This window comes from Garra rufa, chromosome 1 (assembly GCF_049309525.1).
Source record: "Garra rufa chromosome 1, GarRuf1.0, whole genome shotgun sequence".
NCBI lineage: Eukaryota > Metazoa > Chordata > Actinopteri > Cypriniformes > Cyprinidae > Garra > Garra rufa.
This window is the reverse complement of record NC_133361.1, coordinates 6,170,828-6,198,289: the sequence shown is the minus strand read 5'-3', so window position 1 is coordinate 6,198,289 and position 27,462 is coordinate 6,170,828. Positions and strand designations below refer to the sequence as shown.

At 38.1% G+C, this 27,462-nt stretch overlaps 1 protein-coding gene across 1 annotated transcript in view; it reads left to right on the top strand.

Moving 5' to 3' along the window:
* Positions 1-27,462, top strand: part of LOC141335413 (uncharacterized) — a 90,560-nt gene that overhangs the window by 61,484 nt on the left and 1,614 nt on the right. The window contains exons 7-9 of the mRNA XM_073840904.1: positions 26,840-26,926; positions 27,249-27,277; positions 27,372-27,446. Coding sequence (XP_073697005.1) covers positions 26,840-26,926; positions 27,249-27,277; positions 27,372-27,446 — 191 coding nt within the window. The remainder of the gene's footprint in view (positions 1-26,839; positions 26,927-27,248; positions 27,278-27,371; positions 27,447-27,462) is intronic.

The following is a 27,462-nucleotide window of genomic DNA, read 5'->3' as shown; positions in this document are numbered from 1 at the left end:
ATTATTAAAAATTATTATACTTTGGTAAACACTTTACAGCTGAAGCCTGATGCTCTTCTAATTCAAGTCCCGCCCATTCAGACACAGACTGACCAATGGAATCTGCATTTATTGAGCAGCCAATCAGATTGAACTGATGTCATCTCCAGCCACTATATTTAACCAACAGAGTGTGTTCATGCTGTCTAAAGATGAGACTAGTAACACTGTGACAAACAGACTCTTGAAAATATTCTTCCTGAAGTTAAATTTTGATGATTTATTTATTTGGATACTTGGAAGCAGATTCCCCTTTAGTCATTATTTATTGTTAATAATTAAGTTTTATACAAATTTAAATAACATTGAATTCAGATTAATTTCACTGTAGTTAGGGTTTAAATCAGATTATTAACAGTCCGCAGTTTGAACAAAAGTTTAGTAGCATACAGCAGTTCACTGAAAGAAAAAAAAGAAATGTGTCAGAATAATTTAGATTCACAGCATCATCAGTCTAATGTTCAGTTCAGAGATGACCTTTGCTCTACTATAGTCAAACTAACTCACACTCAAGGGTTCACGCTCCCAGCAATAGCAAGTTTCCAAACCTCAACAGTGAGATCACACCTCTGCTATAATTAATAGACTATTTTAGTCACTAAAGAGTAGAGCGGCTGTCAACCATCTCAAGATTGTAAGAAGGTCTTGACCCTGGAATAGTAGTAGTAGTAGATAACTTTATTGTCCCCGTGGGGCAATTGGGTTTGCGGCACAGTCACATAGGCACTTTATGACATAACATCAGACATATGACACCAAACAATTAGTCCATACATCAGACACAAACAGACATAACATGGAGAACATACATCACACCCTACATTACACTATACAGCCAACTGGACATCAAGCTTATTGACTGATTTAAAGCTTTTATGGCTTGTTCTATAAAGGAGAATTTAGATCTGTTCTTAATCAAGAGGGGTGGACATAAATGACGCCCAGATGGCAGTGGTTTAAAATGAGAGGCCAGGGGATGAGTATAGTCACATATAATGTTATTGGCCTTTTTCACCAGTCTATCTTTGTAAATGTGTTCAATGCTCGGTAATGCTATCCCAACTTGCTGGCTTTTTTTTTTTTTTTTTTTTTGATTGTCTTTTTCTGTGACTCAGTGGCATTTCCAAACTAGCAAGTAATACAGTATGTTAAAACACTTTCAAAAAAAGCAGTATAAAACATTTGGACCATTTTGTTATTGACATTAAAAACAAGCAGTTTCTTTAAAAAATACATTCTTTGCTGTGCCTCAGTGTGCAAAAGATCAGTCCATGAGTCCCATTTAAGCTTGTTGTCCAGTACAATGCCAAGGTATTTGTAGTTTGTAACAACCTGAATAGTCTCCCCATTGATAACCGTGTCGGTGGATTGCTGTGATTTTTTAAAATCTATGGACTTTTCTTTAGTCTTGTTGGTATTTAAAATTAAATGTGACTTATTGCACCATTCTAAAAAGAATTGTCTAAAACAGGCCCTTGATCTCCCTCCCCTTCATGTAGCAGACTCACTAAGGCTGTGTCATCTGCATATTTAATAAAGTGCCTGTTTTGAAAAGTACTAGTGCATGAATTTGTATGTAAAATAAATAGTAAAGGAGATAAACACATCCTTGTGGAGAGCCGGTGGAAATTGTCATTGCATCAGACAGAACTGAGAACACTCTGACCCGCTGGACTCTACTGGTAAGAAAGTCCATGATCCAATGAATAATCCCTGTATTAAGATAGAAGTCATTGGCTAAAATCTCTACAAGAGTCTCAGGTTGCATGGTGTTAAAAGCAGATGAAAAGTCCACAAATCTTAGCATGAGTTTTTGGTTTCTCAAGGTGAGTGTGCAAAAGGTGCATTAATGTCAAAATTGCATCCTCCAGAGCTGGTTGGCAAATTGAAGGTGGTCCATAAGATGGTGGGTTTGGGATACAATGTGCCTCTTTACCAGATGCTCCAAGCACTTCATGACCAGGGATGTCAGTGCTATTGGTCGGAAGTCATTTGGCTCTGCGGGTCTTGGATAGGGATTGGGACTTTACAAAGATTAAGAGAGGAGTTAAAAATGTCAGTGAACACAGGGGCTAACTGTTCTGCACAGTGCTTGAGGATGTTACCACAGATTTTGTCAGGGCCAGGGCTTTTCTGTGGACTACAGCGACTAAAAAGGTGAAAGACATCCGATTGTCTGATGTTTAGGACAGATACAGGAGGTGGAGATGGGCAGCACAATGCCTGCCCTAGCATGGCTGCCACTCTCAAAGCGACAGAAGAAGCTGTTTAGCTGGTTTGTCCTTTCCAGACCCTCACCTCTGGGCTGGGTCAGAGGAGGTTTGCCTCTGCACTTGTGTGGGACATTGGTCATGGTCTTGATCCCCTGCCATACCTCACGGCGGTTGCCTGACGCCAGAGTTGCCTCAATCTCCTGTCTGTAACTATACTTGTCCAGCTGTATTTGTCTTTTAATCTGTCTCTGTATGTCCCTTTTGGCTGTGTCATCCTGATTCCAGTATGCTTTTTTTATTATTATTATTAGATGCTTTAATTTGTTGGAGATCCAGGGCTTGTCATTTGGAAAAATGTTAATGGTTTTTATGGGTATGACTGTGTCTACACAAAAATTGATGTAGTCAGATATTGTTTCTACATGTTCGTCTATATCAGGGCATTTAAAAATATCCCAATTTGTGCAGTCAAAACAACCTCGCAGGGCCATAATACTGCCATTGTTCCATACATTAACTGAACGTTCTTGGGGCTTCTCCCTCTGCAGAAGACTTTGATATATGGGCCGGAGATAAACAACATTGTGGTCAGATGCCCCTAGAGGTGGGAGCAATGAAGAAGAGTAAGCATCTTCAACAGACCCATAACATGGGTCTAAAAACTTTTTTTTTTTCCTGGAGGGACAGTCCACATACTGATAATATGTTTGTAAGCATTTTTTTCACAGGGCAGTTATTAAAATCTCCTAAGATAAACTCAGGGGCATCAGGAGACAGTGACTCTAGCTTGTGGGAGAGATTAAAAATAATGTCAAGTGTCCTGTCAAAATTTCCCTGGGCAGGTAGAAGGGCCGAAGGGAGACACTTTGCTCAGATTCTCTCCTGACACTTAAACCTGTGAAATTCCTTAAAGAGCATGGGACTGTTTGTGAGATTGTTCTGTGTATTGTGCAAAGTTTGTCATCCTCATGTAGGATGTGCATGTCTTAGATTAAGAGCAGCTGCAGCAGAAATTATTCTGTTCTCATCTGTAGCCTGCACTTAATGTTGTCTGAGAAATTTAAAAAGTGTTCATTAAGTACCTTTATACTACAGGGCCGTTGAATGCTTGAATCTGATTGGCTGACGAACGTTCTAGAGGTGTGCATTATATTCAGGGAAACGCACGGCGAACGTAGTTCCAGGCAGCTTTAGACCGCAGTGCATGTCTATATCACTTCGCCATACGATTTCAGTTATTTCAAAGGTCTTGAAGAAAATGAACTTAAAGTTGAACTGTTAGTAGAGACGATGCTGCCAGTCACCCTTGAGAGACACAGACGTGAGAGAGGTAAAGTCAAACATGTAGTTTCTGTCTCCCTCACTCTTTCCGTCTGTCTGCTTGTCTTTCAGTCTGTCTAAACTTCATTATTAACGGCATTATTTTGCTATTAACAGCCCAAGCGTCGTTACTAGGTCTAAAATTATGTTTTGGATGGAACTAGCAATGAAGCTGTTGAATGAGTTGCGTAAGGAATTAATCCTACTCACAATAGCGTTTTAAGGATAAAAATGGGACGAATGTCTTGAAATATATCATTTGATCCATGTCTTTGATATGTGGTAACTGTAGTATAAGCGGAATAATTGACTTCGGTCCGTAGAATTCTACGAAAATAATGCACATTCGCGTCATGACCGCATCACCACCTCGGGTGTGCATTATTTTCTAAGAATTCTACGGCCCTTCGTCAATTATTCCTTACCTATTTTCTGATGGTCTTCGTCACATGCATGAGACATATTTACAGCCTTGAATGTGTGGAAACTTTCAAGTTCCTCATTCATGCATCTTGCGGTCACACTAGTCACAGTGTTGTCAGAATCAGCGCTGACAGTTGCAGCACCTCTCCTTTTAAAGAAACAGGCGCAAGGCCTGCAGGTTCATCCCCACCTCCACCAAAAAAACATTGTGTCATTTTAGCACGAATGCCTCTTCATCTGCACTGCAAAAAAATGCTTTTCTAGCTTAGATTTGTCCAGACCGTCTTTATTCATTTGGTGAAGCAAGATGGCGCCTGTGACTGGCGGTACCACGGCTCGTCTCCTGTTGTGTAGATTGATAATGGTCATTTTGTCAACACATGCGATCATATCAGCCCTAATAATGAAAGGATATCTGGCTTCATGGACTTATGATCGGGACTCTTTGTTACAAATAAAGCAGTCAATGGAGGACCTGGCTGATACGTGGGACAGTTACAAACAGGCGTTTCCTCCCCCTTTTATCATCGATCCCGGCTCACCGGACTATTTGTTGTTGTGTCGGGCGCCGGGTAGGGTTCGTAGGAGATCCAGGAAAAGAGGTTCTCGGTCCGGTGTCCAGGTTAAGCGAAGGCGTGCCGCAGCGCGTGAGGGCTACGCTGTCTTCGGCCGCCGGGATCGCGCTCGGTGCCTGCGCTGGATTCCTCTACTCGAAGCGTGTGACGGGGTGTCTATGCTGACGTCTGCTCCGGCTATAACGAGTGTCATTGACCCATCACGGCGCTGGAGTTGTGATCAGGAGCTGTCATCACTATTGTCTACTTCCGTGTTTGTGCCGGCTCTTCCAGCATGGACCAGCTGGAGTTCACGTGACCGCTGGTCGTGCCTTCGACCAATCCCGCTGCGCAACTCGGGCACTGCCTCTGTGACGTCATCCACAATCCGTGTTGGTCTGTTGAACACTCGTTCAATTGCGAATAAATCTCATTCATTAAATGATCTTATCGTAAGAGAAAGCTTGGACATTATGTGTCTTTCGGAGACTTGGCAGAGAGAGGAAGAGTTCATTCATTTAAATGATCTCTGCCCAGCTGCCTGCTCTGTTGTTGGGAAGCCCCGCCCCTGTCGCCGTGGTGGTGGCCTGGCTTTTGTGCACAGGGATGTCCTCAAATGCAAAGTGTCCCAGTCCCAAGATTTCTCTTCTTTTGAATTGCAGATGGTTAAAGTGGGATTTTCATCCCCATTTTATTGTGTGTTGATTTATCGTCCTCCTGGCCCTGCTGCTGCCTTTTTAAAGGATTTCAGTGACTTTTTATCCTCTATAATAAAGTTGGAATCTGTTTTAATTCTTGGGGATTTTAATCTTCATGTTGATGACTGCTCATCTTACCCCGCAATGGAACTGTTAACATTGACTGAATCTTTTCATTTTGAGCAGCATGTTTCTGAGTCTACTCACCAAAAAGGCCATATTTTAGACTTAGTTTTTACGCTTGGCCTAGACATTTTAGACTTATCTGTGATTGATGTCCATATGAGTGATCATAGCCTTGTTTTGTTTGATTTGCATTTTAGTCCTGAGCCAAAGCCTTCAGTAGTCAGGTCTCAGAGGCGTGTCATCTCTGCGAATACTGCAGATAGTTTTTCTGAGATGTTTGACCCTCTTGTATTCTTGGACTGTTTTCATGTGGACGATTTTATGCACTGTTTTAACAATCACTGTGTAACAATTTTGGATCAGGTGGCTCCTGTTAAATCTAATTTGTCACAGAAAAAAGTCTGTCCTTGGATAAATGAAGACATCTTAAAACTCAGGAGGCTGTGTAGAAAGATTGAACGATTGTGGAAATCCACTAAACTTGAGGTGCACAGGCTCTATCTTAGGGATCTTGTGTCATCATACAATGTAATGGTTGAAAATGCTAGATCTGAATATATTCGTCAACTGGTAACATTGAATAAGAAAAACCCCAAAGTGTTGTTTGACACCATTAATGACCTTGTATGTCCTGCTGCTCCAGTTACTCCTGTTTTTTGTGAAGCTGACAGCAATGTCTTTTTGAGATTTTTCACAAACAAAATTAAGATGATTAAGGACAAAATCCCGCCCCTTCTGTGTGGTACCCCTGCTGTGTTTGAGCCTGTAACCAGCTTGTGGTCCTCATTTAAGACTGTGACATTTGCTGATATTTCAGCACTGGTGTCTAAGATGAAGCCCTCCTCTTGTCCATCTGATGCCATTCCCTGCAGGCTCTTTCAAAAAGTGTTTGAGGTAATTGGCCCTTGCGTTACTAAAATGGTTAATGCCTCTTTGTCAACTGGCGTGTTTCCCAGTGCCTTTAAACATGCCATAGTGGAGCCATTATTAAAAAGACCAGGCTTAGACCCGACAGATTTGAATAGTTTTAGGCCTATTTCAAAACTCCCGTTTCTGTCCAAGATCCTTGAGAAGGTGGTCTGTGAACAGCTTACATTTTTCCTGGATCAAAATAACATTCATGAGCCGTTTCAGTCTGGTTTCCGTAAACAACACTCTACGGAAACAGCCTTACTGAAAGTGTCTAGTGACATTATGATGGCTGCTGATTCTGGGAAACGCACTGTTCTAGTTCTCTTGGATCTGTCCTCAGCATTCGACACCGTTGACCATCAGGTCCTGCTGAAAAGACTGAGGGATCAAGTAGGACTATCTGGGTCAGTTCTTCAGTGGTTTTCCTCATACTTGTCAGGGCGTAGCTTTAGTGTTTCAGCTAACCAAATAAGTTCTGAGTCTGTGGATTTGCTGTGTGGAGTGCCTCAAGGGTCCGTTTTGGGCCCTGTTTTATTTTTGTTGTATCTGATTCCTTTGGGAAAGATTATCCAAAGGTTTAGTGATGTTTCTTTCCACCTATTTGCTGATGATATCCAGCTTTATTGTTCCTTTAAGCCATCTGAAATCCAGAAGCTTAACTCTCTGCTCCATTGTCTAGTGGAGATTAAACAATGGCTTAGTAAAAATTCTCTGCAGTTAAATGCAGACAAAACGGAAACACTGGTTATCGCACCTGATGATGCAATTCCTGGGATTAAACGACACCTGGGCGACCTAGGCCAGTCTGCGAAGCCAAGTCTTCGCAACCTGGGAGTTATTTTTGACAAAGATATGTCATTAGCCCAGCACTGTAAGCAGCTAACAAGGAACTGTTTCTTTCAACTAAGGAACATTTCTAAACTTAGGAATATGGTCGCACGTAATGATTTGGAGCTTATCATTCATGCGTTCGTGTCTTCACGTTTAGACTATTGTAATAGTTTGTTTTCATGCTTAAACAAGAAGGAGCTCTCTCGACTGCAATTAGTGCAAAACTGTGCAGCGAGAATTCTGACCCATACTAACAAGAGGACCCACATATCTCCCATCTTAAAACAACTTCATTGGCTGCCAGTGTCTTACAGGATCCAATTTAAAATTTTGGTTCTAGCGTTTAGAGCCCTGCATGGTCAGGCTCCTTCCTACCTCAGCGATCTGATTCAGCCTTATACCCCTGCCCGGGCTCTGAGGTCTGAGAATCAAACTCTGCTGAAGGCTCCACGCACTTGTTTTCGGACTAGAGGTGACCGATCCTTCCAGGCTGTTGCTCCTAGGCTTTGGAATGATCTTCCGCTCTCTCTACGCTCTATTGACTCTGTGGATACTTTTAAAAGTAATCTTAAGACTTATTTATTTATTCAAGCTTTTAATTAGCTACTTTCTGGGCTGTTATGATTTCGGTGTTGTTTTTGATCTTTTATATTGTATGTTATTTCTGATTTAAACTGTGTTGTGAAGCACTTTGTGGCCCTTGCCTGTGATAAGTGCTATATAAATAAAGATTACTTACTTACTTACTTACAGACAAAATACCTAAAAATTCTTAAAATGATTGTCTTGTTTTCAGAAAAAAAAAAAAAAAAAAAACTAAATTAAGTGCATTTTTGCTTGAAACAAGCAGATAATCTGCTAATAGGGTAAGAAAAATAATCTTATTTTCTGTTTGAAATAAGATTTTTTGCTTTTGCTAAGCAAAAACTCACTTAATTTTGATTTGTTTTGTCTTGTTTGTACTCGTCTAGAAAATCCTTCTTGATTTAAGAACTGTTTGATATTTTGGCTGGAAACAAGACAAAAAAATCTAAGCTAGAAAAGCATTTTTTGGCAGTGTGGCCCTTTCTGTGGCAGATCTTGATTTGTCTTACTCAACTCTCCAGTATTTGAGCAATGCTGGATAGATGCAGATTCAGTCATCAGTTCTTCAATAGAGACTCCAGTGGTAGAAACATTGTTGATGAGACTCCAGGAACTGGTTTGGGAATGTGAAGAAATATATGTGCTACATCAGGTTCCTCCAGAGAGACTCTTTTCAACTAACTAAACTAAATTAAAACTAATTTAACACACCTAAATCAACTAATCGAGGTCTTTGACTTTACCTAAAAATCAAAGCCAGGTGTTTGGATATGGAAAAAACTGAAATAAAGACTTTAGATCAACTACACCAATGGAACTAACAAATCTAGAGCTGGATTGCAGCTAACATTTACACAATGGAAAAAGTTTTAGGTGTAAAAAAACAGTTTAAAAAAAAGAAGAGGAACTGTGATCTGGGTGTGTGAAAATTCACAGCTATCTGTCCAAACTTGTGTGTGTTTAACCCAGTGTGGTCAAACTAACTGAGTTCTCACACCAGCAGAAACACGCTTCTGAAAACACTAGCACACAAACCACAAGACAACGAGACAAAAGATGAACATTAGTGCTAAGATTTGTATCATGAAAAGTGTTATACAGATATTAAATAAACTTGAATTGAATTAAGAGGAGAAAAAAGCTTACAGTGCTGTAAAATTGCACGTTTATTACACAACTTCATTTACACATTTTGATTTTAAGCATTTTGCACTTACAGATGAGTGTGTGTTATATAACTTACTGTGCTTAGTAATTCTGGTGCTTCTGTAATTGTACAAAATACATACATTTATGCAGTTTAGACATCTTACATATACAATACATCTTTGCACAAATATATTTTTTTACAATTTCCGTTTTGCTACTTCATAATATGTCATCTTCTATTGAAATGAACTTAAACAGCAATGTTTTACTTCCTGTCTCAAGTGTTGATATTGAGACAGACACAAGTTTGGTGTAAATTGCAGGGATAAAATCATTTTGGCATCAGGCCATTACATTTGTTAATGTTATCAATGGCGTTCTTCTTTGAATCGTACTAATAACAATATCAATAATGCCATAGTCAAACTTGCTGTCCACCATTTTGAAATATATTTGAAAGCCTACTTTTTCGAACTCCTCCAAAGTCATTGGTCAGATATTTGGAAAAACCATTTAACACGTAAATACCTTTTCAGTAACAAACCATTTTTATCAATTAATTTATTTCTAGGAAGCTGCTAAAAGAAAGAAGTGGAACTAAAAGTAATGCAAAGAACTGCCTATAGGTTGGGTTTAGAGCAGATGTGGTTTTAGCAGCAACATGCAGTTTTCACACTGAAGAACATGTTTCACAGCTGCTTTTTTTCTGGTTAGGGGTTATGTTTAGTCAGTTCATAGGAAATATAGAAGAAACAGTTCAACCCAATACCAGCAACAGGCCACACTCAGCTCTCGAGGGAAGATTTAACCGATTGAGGCGTTTAGAGAACAAATGCAGCTTAAAACTGCCTGAGCTGATCTCAGTTCTCTCACTTATCCATTATGACTGGCATTGTGACACTAGCAGCATTTAAACACTCAGCCAATCAGATCAGAGGAAGTTAAACACAGGAAGAGCTGCTAGTATTTAAAGACAGAGTTGTGAGCATATAATGAAGAGGAAGACTGACAGAAAGAGAAAATGTCTGATAAGTGTCATCTGTGTCTGCTGGGACTGATCTTTCTCTCTTCACTTCTCACAGGTAAAGACAGCTGTACTTTCTCTACAAGACATTCAGATCATCAGTTCGTCTGGGAAAGAGTTCATTTGAATATGTTTAGTTTATTTTTGTGTTATATACAGAACATTCTGGATTATTCCTGAATGAACTCAAACTAGACAGTTTCACACTCAAACATCTGATGCTGAATTATCTTCATATTAAGAGTGTGTTAGTGATTCAAACTGCTCTCCTGCAGTCTTTCTCGCTATATATAATAATTAATGTAGAAATAATTATCATTCAAATGTTCTTGTGTTTCAGGTAGCAGTGGAGTGGATGATGCTCATGTGTTCATCAGTTCTGGTGAAAATGTCCGTCTGCCCTGTAATAATGCTCTTCCTGACTGCAAATCAACTACATGGAACTATAATAACAGAAATTCAGCAGCAGTTGAACTGATTGGTTTAGGGACAAAGAAGAAAGACACAGAGAGACTGAGTCTGGGGTCTGACTGCTCTCTGAACATCAAGAACATCACAAATGAAGATTATGGATTTTACACCTGCCAACAATGGACAGTGAATGTACAAAACCAAAAACAAGCAAATGATACACGCGTTTATCTACATGTTCTTCATGGTAATTGTATGAAGATGTGGTCAATTTAAAAAAGGCAAATTCTTCATTTAAACTCTCATGATGATTGAAAAGTGTGTGATTTGTGTGTTATTTTGTGTTTCAGTCTCTTCATCATCCTCACAGACTGAGATCAGTCCAGGCAGCTCTGTGACTCTCTCCTGTCAGTTGTATTCATATACTGGAGTCTCTTGTGATAATTTGATCCGTTCTGAGGGAATTGAGCTGTTCTTGGTGAATCAGGCTGGTGTTAATCTGACGATATTAGACTCCAGATTTCAGATGTCAGCTCCAGATCATTGTATCAGGAATCTGACTACAACACTCCTGAATGAAGATGACAAAAGAGAGTGGAGATGTGAAGTTACTCATGGAGATCAAGTCAAGGCCTCAGCCACATATACTGTCAGGAGTTCAGGTAAGAAAACAATGTCATCAATCAGTTTTTGATCCTTATAATGTCAGTAACTCTAAGGTCTATTAATATCCCTAAAGTAGAACAAACTGAGGTTCTAAAGCTTATTTCAGTCTGACAGAAGAGAAACTCAAAGCACTGCTGCAAACTCATGAACTGCAGTAACGTTTATCAGTCCAACACGAGCCGCTGTAAATCATGAAGAAATTGAAAAGATTTTATTATGCAATGTGATGATCATAGTTAAAATATGATGGTCATATTCTACAGCAGGGGTTAAAACAATGATTCAAGCTAAACTTAATGCGGCTGTAAGTGTTAAAGTTTTTTTTTTTTTTTTTTTTGGTGCAAACGGTATCTGTTGTATTTGCAATGTGCCTGTTGTTGAGAGAAACACACACACACACACACACACAGACAGACAGAGAGAGAGAGAGATCACATTTTATTATTACATTTAAAAATAATGTGAAATATTGGGAAATAAAGTAAAATATTATACTTTAAGACAAATGCTAAAATGTTCAGAAAAACATCCCTGTTATTGCACAAGGCTGTACTTAGCCTTTTATGTGTTTTGTAATAATTTTACACAACTCTAAATGTATGCAATGATATAAATCCATTAAATGACAACACCATTTCATCTAAAGGTATTAAATTAACTGTAAACTATTCAGAATTGAATTTCCTATAATGCACAAGGCTTGTTTTTCTGATTATATCTTTATTATTTGTATATTATATATGGTAACCATATCATATACATGTAATTTATATATGATAACTTATTTTTTTCTGTTTTATTACACTGAACCCACTAACATTTTTTAAACTCTGCCACCGTTTGAGATAAAGATATCAAACTAACTGTAAAATATTCAAAATAATATTCCCTATATTTTTTTCTGATTATTTTTATATGTAGTACTGAAACCATATTTTTGATATGTTTAATATACTGAACCTACTTAAATTCATTAAACTCTGCCATGCACCGTTCGAGATAAAGGTATCAAACCAACTGTAAATAATGGAAAATAGTTTTCCTTATGATACACAGGACTAATTTATCAGATTATGCCATTAGTATTTTTCTATTTTAAAAGCATATAAAGAGTTGAAATGGGAAAGCCCTAAAGTACCATCTGAAATTTTCTTTTAAAGTAAGCATTTGTATCATGCTCTCTATGTTTAGGTACATTACTTTCATATTAATGACAACCAATATTTTATTTTCTTTGCCATTAAAACGAAAGAGCTGAATATAAACATAATTTCAGAAGAAATAAAAAAAGGTACAATGCGGTGCAAAAGTAAAAATATTTTTTTTGTACTTTATTTACCTAAAATGGTACAAATTACTTCCATCACATGCAAACACATTGCAAGAAGTACAAGGCAAAAACAGAGCAATGCCATACAGTTTAAAACATGTAAAACAGAATAACAATAACAACAACAACAACAAAACATAAAATTAGCATTTTACTTATGAATATAAAACTATGAAAATTAAAAGATTAATAATGTAATTTTGAAAACAAAGTAAAATATCATGACAACCTAAAATTAAATTGAGAAAGAGCAATAGAATAAATGTTCAATATCATTAACTGATAGTTGCTTGGAGAGGACTAACAACTACACACTCACTTGCAAATAAACTACTTTATTTGATTAACCAATGTTTCGGTAAGAAGCCTTTGTCAAGATATACAAGGTATACTAATGGTAATAAAAATAAAAAAATAATTCAGATATAATATAATAAGCCTTGTGCATCAGCCAGAATAATATTCAATGTAATTTACAGTTGGATTGATATCTTTTGACCAAATGGTGTTCAAGTTTAATGGACTTTAATGGGTTCACTACTGTATAAAATCAGGGCCCGTATTCACAAAACATTTTATCTTACCACTAAGAGTTCTCCTAAATAGCAGTAAAAGTTTTTAGCTAAGAGTTTTCTCTTAAAACCTATTAACAAAGCTGCTGAGATAAACTTTTACTTAGCAGTAGAGAAAAGTCTTAAGCTAAGAGTAAGGGCGGGGTTGACCTCGTTACTATGGATGATGTCAGCATGCTCACTAACCATGCATACAGTGATTGGCTGATAGGGGAGGAGTCTCTGTCAGACATTCATTCATAGAAATGTTGTTGTAAATGTTGCCATATTCAAATAAAGATTTTAAAAAGTTAGTAAAAATGTTGCCACATTCAAAAATAATTTAAAATACAGGGCATGTGTCACTTATTAAACAAGTGTTCAAATGATTGACAGCCTTTTACCTGTGTGCTTCTTATAATAAACAATTAGCTGATATGCATGTAAACATACTTTTTTAAAGAGCTTTTTATGCTTTTAATGACACAGAATAGCAGAGAACTAACACAAAATCATTGGGTGAAGAGAAGGGGGCGGGAGCAACCAAATATTTCGAAACGGGAATCAAACTCAGGGCGCTTTGAGCAGAGTTACGCTATATATGACGCACTAACTGCTGGGCTATCGACGCCGACATAAAAAGCTTGTTTTCTATTCATGACAGAATAATCATGGCTGATAGCGAGATACGCAAACATAAAACAAAACCAAACTGGATGCAAGAACAGCTGTTACTTCTTGCCCAAAGTAGGATATAATCAAATGAAAATAACCTCCAAGACTAAAAAAAAATGTTGTGTAGGAATATGCGTGCAAATACATGCAGAGTATTTCTAACACGTTTATGTTCCGAGGCAGATCGCCACCAACAGCAATATTAGGGAGGTAAGGATTTGATCTTGTGATTTAAAGGAACCGTATGTAGGATTGTGGCCAAAACTGGTACTGCAATCACTTTCAAAATACTGTAGAACGGTGTATCCCCTCCCGCTCCCCCCTGACTCGAGGTTGCCAGCTAAGCTGCAGGAGTAGGCGGCTACAAGGAGCTTCCAATGGCAAGTGACGAGTCTTACACAGTAATTTGTTTTTCTTCTGTTAATTATGTTTATGCTTCACAAGAGATGTTTTGCGAAGTAATTATGTATCGCAAAAATTTACAGATGGCGATTAGCCAAATATTTCGTAAAGATGTACTGTAATACCACATTTCAGTCGGAACATAGATTGTTTTCATACCCTGCTCGTGGTGCGATATAAAGCTTTTTATGAGCACATTTAGCACGGGCGACCGCAGAAAATCCACTGTGTAGCCTACGGAAGCAAAGTTAGCCAAACATAGATGAATCTTACCTGTCAAGGAGAAAATTATCAACGTTGGCGTCTATCTTTCAAATTCTTCTCCGTTTTCAGCCGTCTCCATCTTTCAAAAGCATCTCCTATACAAATCCTTGTTTTATTTCGGACTTTGTCACGACGTATTTCGGATTCATAACGAGGTCTTTTAGGTTTCGTAACTTTATACATGTTTTATCCGACTCGTTCTTAGCAGCAGCTAGCTAACTAACTAGAGCATAGCTGGCAACCCGTCTCACGAAACTCTACTGACTTCGTGATTGGTCGATAGCTGGAGGGTGGCGCATCAGACCAAAACACAAAATGACAACAATAACATCAGTTGTGGGCTGCAACTCTCACTTTTAAATGACAATATCCTGGCCGGACCACTGTTGTCAGTGATATAAGTATTTGGAATTAACATGATTTCTTAATGTCTAGTGACATGTCAGGGCCATTTTATGATTAACTGACATAAATTTCTTACATACGGTTCCTTTAAGCCTTATTTAGGCTGATTTATACTCGATGCGATCTTCTGCACCGCAAGCCTGTGCTGCCTGCGCGCGCACATCTCCAAATTCTGGCCCCTGTTCCTAAAAGATCTTAAGGATAAAAGTAGCCTCATAACTTAGCGATTTAGGAGAAAATATTAAAAGTAATGCTTAAAACAATCCTAAATTTAGGACTCCTAATTTTTGCTCTAAGAGTATTTCACGAAGCGTTTTAGCACTAAAACTAGCTCCTAAATCTGTGAAATGTTAGGAGTAGTGGAGAGGACTCCTATGTCACTAAGATCAAGTCCTAAAACTATCCTATAATGGCTGTTGCCGGCTGTCTGCCTCAGAACCAGGGGCGCTGTAAAGGGGGGGTAAACGATGACGATTCTCGGGGCCCATGACTGAGAGGGGGCCCAGAGAAGCCCCCAATAAAATTGTGGTGCTAAAAAAAAATATTTAATAGTAAAAATGATTAATTTTAAATTATTCTAATTGCTGTTTCTTGGTGTCAAAAATGTATTTGTTCGCGATCCCCCTCCCCACAGTGCGTGTTATTGCGATCGCGAACAGTGCAGGTAAACCTAACTCCCCGATGTCAAGAGACGCACTAGCGACCAATGTTGCTCATTGTTAGTGCGCCCGCCTACCATGCGTGTTCAAGACCCGCTTGGGGTAGGTGCTAGAATGATTTGAGGTAAAGGGGTTACACAAACATTTTTAGTTAGAATGTAATTTTTAGTTTTTAGGGGGGCCCCTCAGCTGAGTCAGTGCACGGGGCCCAGAATTCTGAGCGACGCCCCTGCTCAGAACAGAAGCATTTTAGAAGCATTGGATGATAATGAGCTTTTCAGAAGGTGCGGTCTTAATCGCGAAGGACTGCTGCAGAATTGCAACAAATAGAAACAACCCAATAACGCCACAGATCAAGTTTTTAACAATCCTCAAATGGCAGCTTCTTATGAATGCAATAAATATTTTCATGAGGCTAAGGATTTTAATCTGCAATAGCATAACAAGGTTACATGAAAACATTATCGCCAACTTAAAAAGTAATGTCCGTTTAACTGTAGCAGTTGTTTGTCACTTAAATTCTGCAATCACTGCATTAAGTTGCCTGACTTTGCAAAGAATACCAGCGCTTTTCACAGTCATCTTTGCTTTTGGACAAAAGTGGAAAAGCTGCATTTATTTGCACACATATATTTTCCCACACATCTTTTTTAGTTTTTGAGGTTATCCCAACTTTGTTTTCATGAACAAGTTGGGCAAGAAGTAAGAGTTGTTCTCGCATACAGTTTGGTTTTCTTTTACATTTACATGCCTTACTATCTCCTATGATTATTCTACCCTGTTAATTAAAAGGCTGTTTATATGCATAGCCACTAACTGTATACGAGGAGCGCACATGACGCTGACGATACACGTTTAATTAGTGACACATAGCCTGCATTTTAAAATCTTTATTTGAATATAGCAACATTTTTATTTCAAAACCTTTATTTAAATATGATATAATAGCGAACGTTACAATATTTCTATGCATAAATGTCTGACAGAGACCCCTCCCCTATCAGCCAATCATTGTGTGCATAGTTAATAAGCATACCGAAATCATCCATAGTAAGGAGGTCAACCCCGCCCTTACTTTTAGCTTAAGACTTCTCTCTATTCCTTAGTAAAAGTTTGTCTCAGCAGCTTTGTGAATAGGTTTTAAGAGAAAACTCTTAGCTAAAAACTTTTACTGCCATTTAGGAGAACTTTTAGTGGTAAGATCACTAAGGTCCGGCAGGGATTGTAGGTGGGGAGAGTGAATGTACAGCACTCTCTCCACCCTCAATACCACGACTGAGGTGAGTCCCTTGAGCAAGGCACCGATCCCCCAACTGCTCCCCGGGCGCCGCAGCAATGGCTGCCCACTGCTCCGGGTGTGTGTTCACGGTGTGTGTATGTTCACTACTGTGTGTGTGCACTTGGATGGGTTAAATGCAGAGCACAAATTCCTAGTATGGGTCACCATACTTGGCCTCACTTCACCTCCTTTCCTTTCCTTCCTTTAAGATGAAATGTTTTGTGGTTACAGGCTCTGATCATGTCTGATCATAATGTATTGACATTAAACTAGTTTTTAACATGATAATTTTATTATTATACATGTACTTTAATCATATGTTATTAGCCTTGAGATAAATGTTGCACTGAATAAATGCATAGATATGCAACAGTTACTAGTAATATCCAATAGTCTAGTGGTAGAATGTTCGTTAGAAGAGTCAGAAGGTTTCGGTTCTAATCCGCCATAACATAACGTTTTTTCATCCCTTAATAAAATTAAATATGTTCATCAGTGATCCTATATCAGAGACACATTTGTGTGTATTTTGTTTTGATTTTTAACCGTAATGAGTCATAAGCGAGGGATTGAAGGCATGGCGAAGAGTCTAGAGGACGCAGTGTCTCGTTCCCTATCTCAGGGAACCAAGGTTACATACGTAACCTGAGACGTTCCCTTTCGAGGGAACACTCACTGCGTCCTCTAGAGGGCGCTTTAGGGGAACAGATATACCCATGCTGCCATGCTGAGAGGAGTGCATCTGAGATTTCTGAGAAGAATTGCCCCTGTTAGGATGTAGTGATGGCTGTCAGAACGTTATCCTCCAATGCCAAAGGCCTGAGCTATTACCCACTTACCTGGATGGGTAAAAGGTTCAACCAGGGCATAGCTCAGGGTTGGAATAGGAGATTTCTTTGGAGAAAACGGCTAAGTAGGGGAAACTTAGACTTGTTAGAACAAGGAGCTACCGTAACGTAAGGTTTCTTTCCCTCGGGGAAGGGGGCAGCAAACCTGTCCTAGGGCCGTTCAAAATGGGGGGGGGGGGGGGGGGGCACTAGAGGTGACACGCCCTGAATAGCGGATGGTGGGTATCAGCGGTGATATCTCGAAGTTGAACCCAGGGAACCGGGGTTTTAAAGTCAACTCTAAGGATGGGAACGAGGTGAAGCGCATGTACCATAAGGGATTTAAGAAAAGAGCCCAGAGCTTGGTGGGAACTTACCACACATGTGGATTTCAGAAAGTGCCCCAGATCCATGTGCACTTACCACTCTTGTGGTTTTTAGAAAATATGCCCAGGCGTAGCATGGGACACTTACCGAAGTGATCGGATTTAAGGAGAGTGTTTTCCCAGGGGGGTTTACTATTAGCTCCATGCTGTCTAAGGAGACAGAAGATGGGGTTGACCCTCAGATAAGGGGATCTTAGCAATGCTTTACCCCACTCAGGGCAGACAGCTCGCAAGCTGCCTGTCGACTGATGTAGTCATGGAACTAAGACCATCCTATAATAGTGGACGATAGTAGAGAACAGACTCCTAACCCTGAGCTGCAGGGAGGAAGGCCCGTCCCGAAGGGGCAAAGCTCTATTAGGGGAACCCTTGATGAGAAGAGGAGCGTGCCCAGCTTGGTCCACATAGCCTGTGAACGGGTGATTCTTAGACTATGGGCACTTTTATGTACTTTGGTCATATTTTTAAAAATACATACAATTTTGGACAAATTCCTCTTTCTTTGTCAAGCTAAAAAAAAAAAAAAAAAAATGTTTTACTACCTTTCTATTATGATTTTTTCATACTTTTCAACCTTCTTATAGGTGTCAAAATCACTGTTTTCTCCTTGTCGCACACCCAGACTTTTAAACTTCAACAATGAAAATACAGTTTAAAAATATGACTAATCTGGTAACTATTAATGCACCTGAATTAAGCACTAGTAAAATAATTAAAATACATTATAGTGTTTAATGTGAGACCTCTATCAATATTACTTTTTATATAAAATATAGCTGTTGCACAGTATTGGTGTCATTTCCACCACAACACTGTAATCTATCTTTAAAAAGTTTGTGTGAAAGATTTTTTATTCCACAAATGAAGAAAAATCAAAGTAAATATAGCTTGATCAGTGAATATATTTATTCTACGTCATTTCCACCACATACTGTACCATCAAGGGTGTTATTAAAAAGATAAAAAAAATTAAGTTAAATAAGAGTATTTTACATACACAAAATGCTAAGTAATAATTCAAAGCCAATCAGTGAAGCTATCTTCCATTTTTTTTTCACAAAAAACTACAGAAATATAATTTCCAGCGCAGTTATTTCCACCACACTGCCCTCTGTGGTGGAAATTACATTTATGGTTACAAAGTACAATTTATATGGATTGTGAGAATAGATTTGCATTACTGGAAATGTTTCAATCCAGAAAATGTTCCAGCATTGGGATGAAGCTTCCATACATTTACCTTTAGTTTCTTGTCATTTCCACAATACGCTGTCATTTCCACCACCATCATGTCATTTCCACCACACACACATTTTTAAAAAATATTTAAAAGGTTCTCATCACACATTAAAAAAATTATCCACAATTTATGAACCATGCTCTCCTTAATATAAAAACCAAAGTTATTCTAATTTTTAAATAACAGCTGTATATTGAGATGCACATTTGTTCATTGCAGGTCAAAAATAAAAATTAAAATATTAACTATTTCTCTTGTAATCTAAGTTTGTCCTCTTACAGACTTTAAAACTAGACAAATTATTTAAACTTATTAGACTGTGTTATGTGACTTTTGAACAATTGTTTTTCTTCAAATTCTCAAGGCTAAAAGTGCACCTAGTTGAAGAAACGCCCATAGCCAGGGGGAGTAACGTACTCAACCCAAGGTCAGGCAACGTCCATGAAGGTGGGGGCTGTCGCTCAAGAGGACCCTTTCATAGAAGGGGAGCGGGCCTATCCCGACAGGAGCAATTGCTCTAACTGGTACCTTTTGCAAAGGGGAGCATATACCCAAATTACAAGGCCTGAGAGGAAGGTTTTGAGATCTGATTTGCATGAAGGAGAAGCTCCTAACCCTGAAGCCAGGGAGGAAGGCTCAACCACCAAGGAGTGGTGCTCAAAATGGACCCTTGCTCATATCCCTAAAACACAGGGAGGAGCAACAGGTTAGTCACACAGTGGTGGTCAGAATGAACCCTTCATGAAGAAAGGGGAGCATCTACACTTATTACTATACACATATTACACTATTATTATAATTATATTTTAAGTGTACCATTTCAATACTCCTTCCCAACCAACATTCTATCATTTGGCTGTAAATATGGGTCCTACGTGGGTTTGTCCATGGGTTCCATATGGGCCCCATCTGATATAACATATATGAATCTCATATGGGGCCTGGCATCAACAATAACATTTTAATAAACCAGCAGCCATACTATCACCCACTGGTCTTATGTAACTGATCCAACAAAACATACAAATCGACAGTTTACAGTTAAACTTAATTCACCCCAAAATTTTAATTCGGTGTTATTTGCAATCAATTTCCATGAGAAATTAATTTATTTTCAGAACACAAATAAAGATTAATTTAGTATTTTATGTGTAAAATTATTTTGCCCACATAGAACCCATGCTGTCCAAGCATAACCCATATGGGGCCCACATATGAATGTTGGCTGGTGTAACAGGACTCAGGGAAGCGTGTACGATCCAGGTGCAAGCTTTGATAAACACAGCGTAGTCAAGACAGGCAGGGTCGATATCCAAACAAACAGTAACACATAGGCAAGACAAAAGAAGAATCCAATTAAACAGGCAGAAGGTCAAAAATCCAAGTGAGCAGTCCAAAAGTAACAAATAAACAGGGCTATGAAAGTAAGCAAAACTATGGAAGAGAAACAGAACTAAACAAAGGCAAAACAAGGCAAAACTATGACATGAAACAAAACGGTGGAAAAAACAAGGCAATGAAACGAGAGAAAACGCTTAGTAGAGTCCGCACAGCAAAACAGTACTTCGCGGGGCCTGTTTTGTGTAGGCCTCCTTAAATGGCCACCAAACACGAAGTTAGCCATGAAGCAGCAGAGGGAACAGGAACAGTCAGTGCATGGGTGAGGGCTCCCTCTGCTGGCGTGGCATTACAGCTGGGTTGGGAATAAATTGGCCTTAGTATACAAAAGTATACTTTTTGGGGCAGCCGTGGCCTAATGGTTAGAGAGTTGGACTTGTAATCCAAAGGTTGCAGGTTCGATTCTCAGGTCCGGCAGGGATTGTAGGTGGGGGGAGTGAATGTACAGCACTCTCTCCACCCTCAATACCACGGCTGAGGTGAGTCCCTTGAGCAAGGCACCGATCCCCCAACTGCTCCCCGGGCGCCGCAGCAATGGCTGCCCACTGCTCCGGGTGTGTGTTCACGGTGTGTGTGTGTTCACTACTGTGTGTGTGCACTTGGATGGGTTAAATGCAGAGCACAAATTCCTAGTATGGGTCACCATACTTGGCCTCACCTCACTTCCTTTCCTTTCCTTTCCTCCTTTTAAGTAAAACAGTAGTAAACTTTGAGTACACAACTAGTTTACATCTGTTTTCAGTTTGTACTAAACCCTAAACATAGATGGAGTTGATCAACAGCCCAAAGCTTGACAGTCATTATTACCTCTTCATGGGTGGGCATTTTATTCCATAACATTACACAGTTTTCCATATCTATGGTTTTGATGCTGTTTTATGTCTGACGATTGTGTTAGATTACAAGTGGAAGCATCTGTTGTTTCGGTTTCTTCTTCACTTTTGTTTTGAAAATTCTGTTCAGAAGATGTGTAACAGCGCCCCTAGCGTATAACAATCAAAACACAGATTCTCATAGCACAAGTTACTTGGACTTTTTCAAAGAATAAGTCAAGTATGCTTAAATGTCATTTTTAAGTATATTTCTGAGAAGTATATAACGCATTTCTGAGAAGAACATAACAACTGAAAGTATACTTTGCTATTTTATTTTGAAAGAAGTATACTAATAGCACACTCAAATAAACTTATTTTAAAGTGAATACTCAATGGTGATTGGCTATTTATTTATTTATTTATTTTTTACCAAAGGAGGCAGGAGAGCTCAGGGGCAGGTCCAGGCTTTAACTGGTGCGCAATGTTTTGCTACGTTTTTACGGATTTAATGACATGTTTCTTGGAAACAGTGTGCAATGGGGTTTGATGTATATGCAACAATTGAAGATATTAAAAAAAAAAAGATATTACAAGTTTTACAGTAACGATATAGCAGTGTTCATTTCGTTGAACAAAAATCATAATTTTCATCAACTTTTTTTCACAGACAAAAACGAGATGATAATGAAATGAAATCTCATTTGGAATGACAAAATCTATGACGAAAATCTATTGACATTTTCGTCAACGAATAAAAACAAGATGACAATGATATAGGGAGGGATGTTTTATGGGGAGATTCATTCAGAACGGAGAAAGAGAAGAGCGGACATGGATAAATTTCACGACTCACTTCGGTCCAGTTTTCTGAGTGTTAACACCGGAGCAGCGCCTCCTAAACACACCCTAAGCAAATTCCAGGTATAAGGCACCCCAACACAATAACTATGTGCTCTTTTAAACCTAACTCTTATTTTGCTCAATCACTCTCATAGTTCATAGTTTATTTATCCCTTCACAACCAGTAATTAGTCAACCAGATGCTGTTCTAAAACCATATTAAGCTACCTTATTATTATTAGGGCCCGAGCCCAAAAGGGCGAAGGCCCTATTGTTCTTCTAAGGATTATTATTAGGGCCCGAGCCCAGAATGGGCGAAGGCCCTCTTGTTTTCCTAAGGATTCTTATTTTTTATTTTTATTTTTTATTTTTTTTTTTCAAACTTCCGCGCACTTATGGGGGCCTTAACATACTCAAAAACTCTTGAAAATTTGCACACATGTCGGAATCTGCCGTCGTCCGGACGCCACAGAGGCTGGGACCCGGGCGTGGTTCAGGGCCTCTACAGCGCCCCCTGGAACACAGTTTGAAAACTTGATGTACTGCGCACACATACTTGCACGTATTGATATGAAACTCTATGTCATAGGCTCCACCCAACAGGAAGTTAGATATTTAGGGCTGTTTAAAAAGTGCATGCTCTGGAATTTAATGTACTCCTCCCAGGATTTCCATAGGATTGTCACCAAACTCGGTCAGCATGATCTCAAGACATTGGGGATGCAAAATTGCGAGGGGATTTTTGATATCTCGAACGGTTTGGCCGTGACAAGGTTGACAAAGTTATGGCGAGAAATGAGAAACAGGAAGTGTCTAATAACTGTTGCACACATTGCCTGATTCTGATGAAACTTCACCAGTTTGTTCGTTGTATGATGCCGATTACATAAACGTGACTATTATGAGTCAAAGTTGTAGCGCCACCAACTGGCAGCAGGAAGTGTGTCATTTTCAAAATGCTTTGAAATCAGCCTCTTAATTTTACTCGATTTATTTCAAACTTCGTCAAAATAATGTCAAAACACGATGAGAATATGTAAAGGGGTCGATGATAAATCAAATGCTGTTGCCATGGCAATGTGTCAAACTTTAAAATTAGATTCCTGTCTTTTCGAGGCAGATAACATGCTTAGAATTTCATGAAACTCAACACACACATCAATATTAATGATAGTTAGACACTGGCGAAAGGTCATAAATGGGCGTGGAGCAGGCACTCTATAGCGCCATCTTTTGACAAAAGTTGGGGGGTTAATTTTTCCTACAGTCACCAAACTCTGTACATATATTGTGCTCATCAATCTGGACAACTTTCTAAATCAAACTCATTAGCTAAGACCAACAGGAAGCCGGCTATTTTGATTTGAATGTGGATTTTTGGAAAAATCAGGCTGTAAACAAATTCACACTCCTACTAAGAACAACCAGCTGTTCACACCAAACTTTTTTAACATGAAGAGAAGATTCTGAAGATGTTAAATTGCGAGCGGATTTGGGATATCTTGAACGGTGTTGACGTGGTGATTTTTTAAAGATGTAGTAAAAAACATAACCGTATTTATTTTTATATCTTTAAAGTGCAGCATCCAAACTCTTTACAACTTTTTTCACACAGAGATCTAATCATTCTGAGCAAGTGCTGTTAATATAAATTTTATACAAGCTTCAATTAATTAAAGAAAATTAAAAAAAGAAATCAGAAACCTGCTGTCACTCAGGCTGAATGTCTCTATGTGTGTGTGTGGTCAGAGTGAGTGAAGCTCAGTGCAGGGGGGAGGGGTGAAAGGCAAAGAGGGTGACAGAGCAGTGACCCATGCTGCAGACCATCTTTGAGGAAGGAATGCACATATATGTAGTGTAATTACATAAATATGTCTGATCTTTGAGAGTCTGATATTTTGAGAAAATATAAATGGTCACGTCTTTCATTGTTTGTATTTTGCAGTTGTTGTTTTTTATTTATTTTTTACTGAACTGTACCATGAACTTGTCCTATTCAATCACATAGCAAAAGATTAAGAAAAATAATTGTTTTTAGCATGAGCGATTTCTAGTCATTGATAGACATTTAAATTCATGATTTAAATTTTATATTCAATAAAAAAACTAACAATTTCAAGACAAACTGTGACAACAAAACAAACTTTGCTGTTAACTGTTCAAAACATCTGAAAATTTTACCATTTTAAGATGAGTTATATATATATATATATATATATATATATATATATATATATATATATACCGCCCCATTACAATACTCAACTTGATTTTTAAAGATATTTTGAAATAATGAAGCGTTTATAGAGCACTTTGTGTATTGCTGTACACCCACATGAACTGTTTTCATGTTCATGTTAAGTCACAGTACATAAACTAATGTGAAAAGATACTAATTTACCTTTAAACAATATATGAATACTTTTTTTAGCTTAATATTAATTAACATTAATAAATGTTATTTAATTATTGTTATAACTCATATAGTTAATGTTAACAAATGAAACTGGATGGCAAAATTTTATATATTGTGTTTATGTGTCTGTGTGTTGATTTAAAAATGTAACCCTTTCAATTCTGTAAACTTTAAATCCAAACTAGCAGAGGGTTACTGTGAATGCATGTGCCAACTGGGCACCGTTTTCCTTATTGATTCTTAGTTATGTAGCGCTTAAGAGTGATGTCTTATAACAGGAGTCACCAGCAAAGCAATATCCACACACAAATTGTACAGATAGGCAACGATGACATTTAGGCAGAAATGGTGGACGTAATGCAAGCAATAATAATATTTTGTTATCATCATGAATTACATGTTCTTATCATTATCATCAGAATATAGGGAAAATGTAGCATATTGGTTCACAGTTGGCACTATCTGAAGTCCTTGCAGGGGGTTAGGTTTATAGCAAACTCCTCCTAGAGATTTAATGAAATCAACATTATATTTGGTCAGTCTGATCTAGAGGCCTTAGAGATGTTAAATTGCGAAGATCTTGAGTTTTCATTAAAGGGCGTGTCCGTGGCGGCCTGACAAAGTTTGTTGTATCGTCATGGGCATAGAAGATGTTATAACTCAGCCATAAAATGTCCGATCTGCCTCAAACTTCACAGGTTTGGTAAGAGTCCTGGTCTTAAGACACCTGAAGGCCAATATTCCATATTCCATATTCCAAGTGTTCTAAAGGCATATGGTAGGGTTTGCAGAGTGAAAAAAAAAATGCAATCTATCATTAAGCCAAAATCTCCAGTCATTCGATTTGTGCATTTATACATATTTATACATATGTGTTCAGAGATAGTCAGACGGTGATATACAGCCTAGAATCACTAAAAGACTTTTGATCTCACAAGGTTTTCTTATTTACGGTTTCGTATAATGTCTTATTTACATCACATCTACACTTTGTTAGAGAAGATTCTTGAGCAGTGGATTCTAACTTAGACACTTCTGGTCATTGCGTTCGATATGTCAGTGATTGGCTGCATTGTTAAACACTGCTAATATGTTTATGCAATATCAGAAGGGCCCCCCTGATTTCCCGGGCCCTAAGTGGCCGCTTACACTCTTAAAAATAAAGGTGCTTCATGATGCCATAGAAGAACCTTTTTTGTCTAAACGGGTCTATAAAGAACCTTCAACATCTGAAGAAACTTTCTGTTTCACAAAAGTGGCGAAAAGAAGGTTCATCAGATTATAAAAAGGTAAGAGATGGTTCTGTGAAGAACCCTTTAAAGCACCTTTATTTTTAAGAGTGTTCCTCACTTATAGGTTAAGTTCGCCTACTTATAGCCTACTCTCTCGAGTTGCATGAATGGAGATATATACAAAATGATGCTGAATTGTCATTTTTGAGAGGCATTCACGTAAACATACTCGGTTATGTCTTAGGTGAATGTAAACAGTTGGGAGAACATTGGGCATATATCATGCCCAATACTTTGCAACCGCACATCCGTTTTTAAAGGGACAGCAGCTTAATTTAGTTGCTGTTGTCTGTGGCATTACTGTTAATCAAGCAGCAAAAGAAAGAGAGAAAGTCAATCACAGACCTTGACTGAATCACTTTAGTAGCCCTAATACAGACTGTTAATACAGACGTCTAAATGTATTTATATACTGTAAATAAAGTAAAGTAAAGAAACAAAATGTGCTTGCCACAAATCCGAAGGGCATCACAAAAATAAACCAAAACTCAGCAATACTGCCAATTTCACAAACATGAGAAATATATCTAGAAACTTTGAAGTTTATCATTTTAAGTGTCTGCATTTTTCTTATTTGACGTGACGTGAAGTGATTTATATGAATTTTGTTCCTTTGAAATATAAATCATAGGATCATTTCAAATGATAAAAAAATGTGACTTGTAGCCCAAAATATACAGTATAGCAAATTATTTCTCAGGCACTTTGAAAACCCCTGTTTACAGTATGATGCATCTGAACTAATTCATATTTTACAGCGCAAGATAAAACAACTACAACAGCAACCACACGCACAACTAAAGGTACATTATTACTGTCTTTCTCACATCAGCGTGATGCAGTGCATAATTCTAGAGTTATCTTGCTTGTTAACTAAATCAAATATGATTGTAAATAAAAAATAAATATAATTGTATATTTGTAAAATTCTACAGTATGATTTACTGAACTAACATTCCAGTCCGCACCACAAACTCTCAAAATTCCTCAATTCTACAAACACCAGAAGATCAAGGTGCTACTGATTAAGCCATTGTGATGTTATTGTTGATGCTTTAATTCTGACTCAAATAGTCATCAATCCCTGACTGTGACTATCTCTTCTTCAGACATAGTTATATATGTTTCTGTTTCCGCCGCTGCATTCGTTGTTTTCCTTCTTGCTGTTCTCTGGCTGATCTGGAGAAAAAGAGCTAGTGAGTTTTCAGATTTCCTCATTTCTAACAATTGCAATAAAAGTTTAGATCTCACTTTATTGAAGAGCAAACAAGAAACGTCTATTATGCGGCTATGAGATTATCAAACAGGTTTATTCATGTAATGTCAGTCTCAGAGAGTTATCAAGTCAAACACAATTTGTTTCTATCATTCATTTGAACAGTTTTGAAATCTGTATTCGCATTGTTAGCATCCAGTGTTGTGCAAGTGTGTTTTATCATAAATACTCATATATATATATATATATATATATATATATATAATTTTTTTTTTTTTTTTTTTTTTTTTTTTTTTTTTCAGATAATAAAGGAGGGACTGGTGGATCATCAGTGAGTTCAGTTATGCCCATGAATTAGATTTGATTTCTTTTTAAAGCTCAGAAAAGTGTTATTTTTGCAGATTTTAATGGTTTGTTTTCTGAAGGTCAAAGCTGAGAATGAAGATAAAGTGATGTATGAAACAATCAACATGTCCAATCCTGCTGCTGCAAGAGACAATGTGAGTCAACTAAACC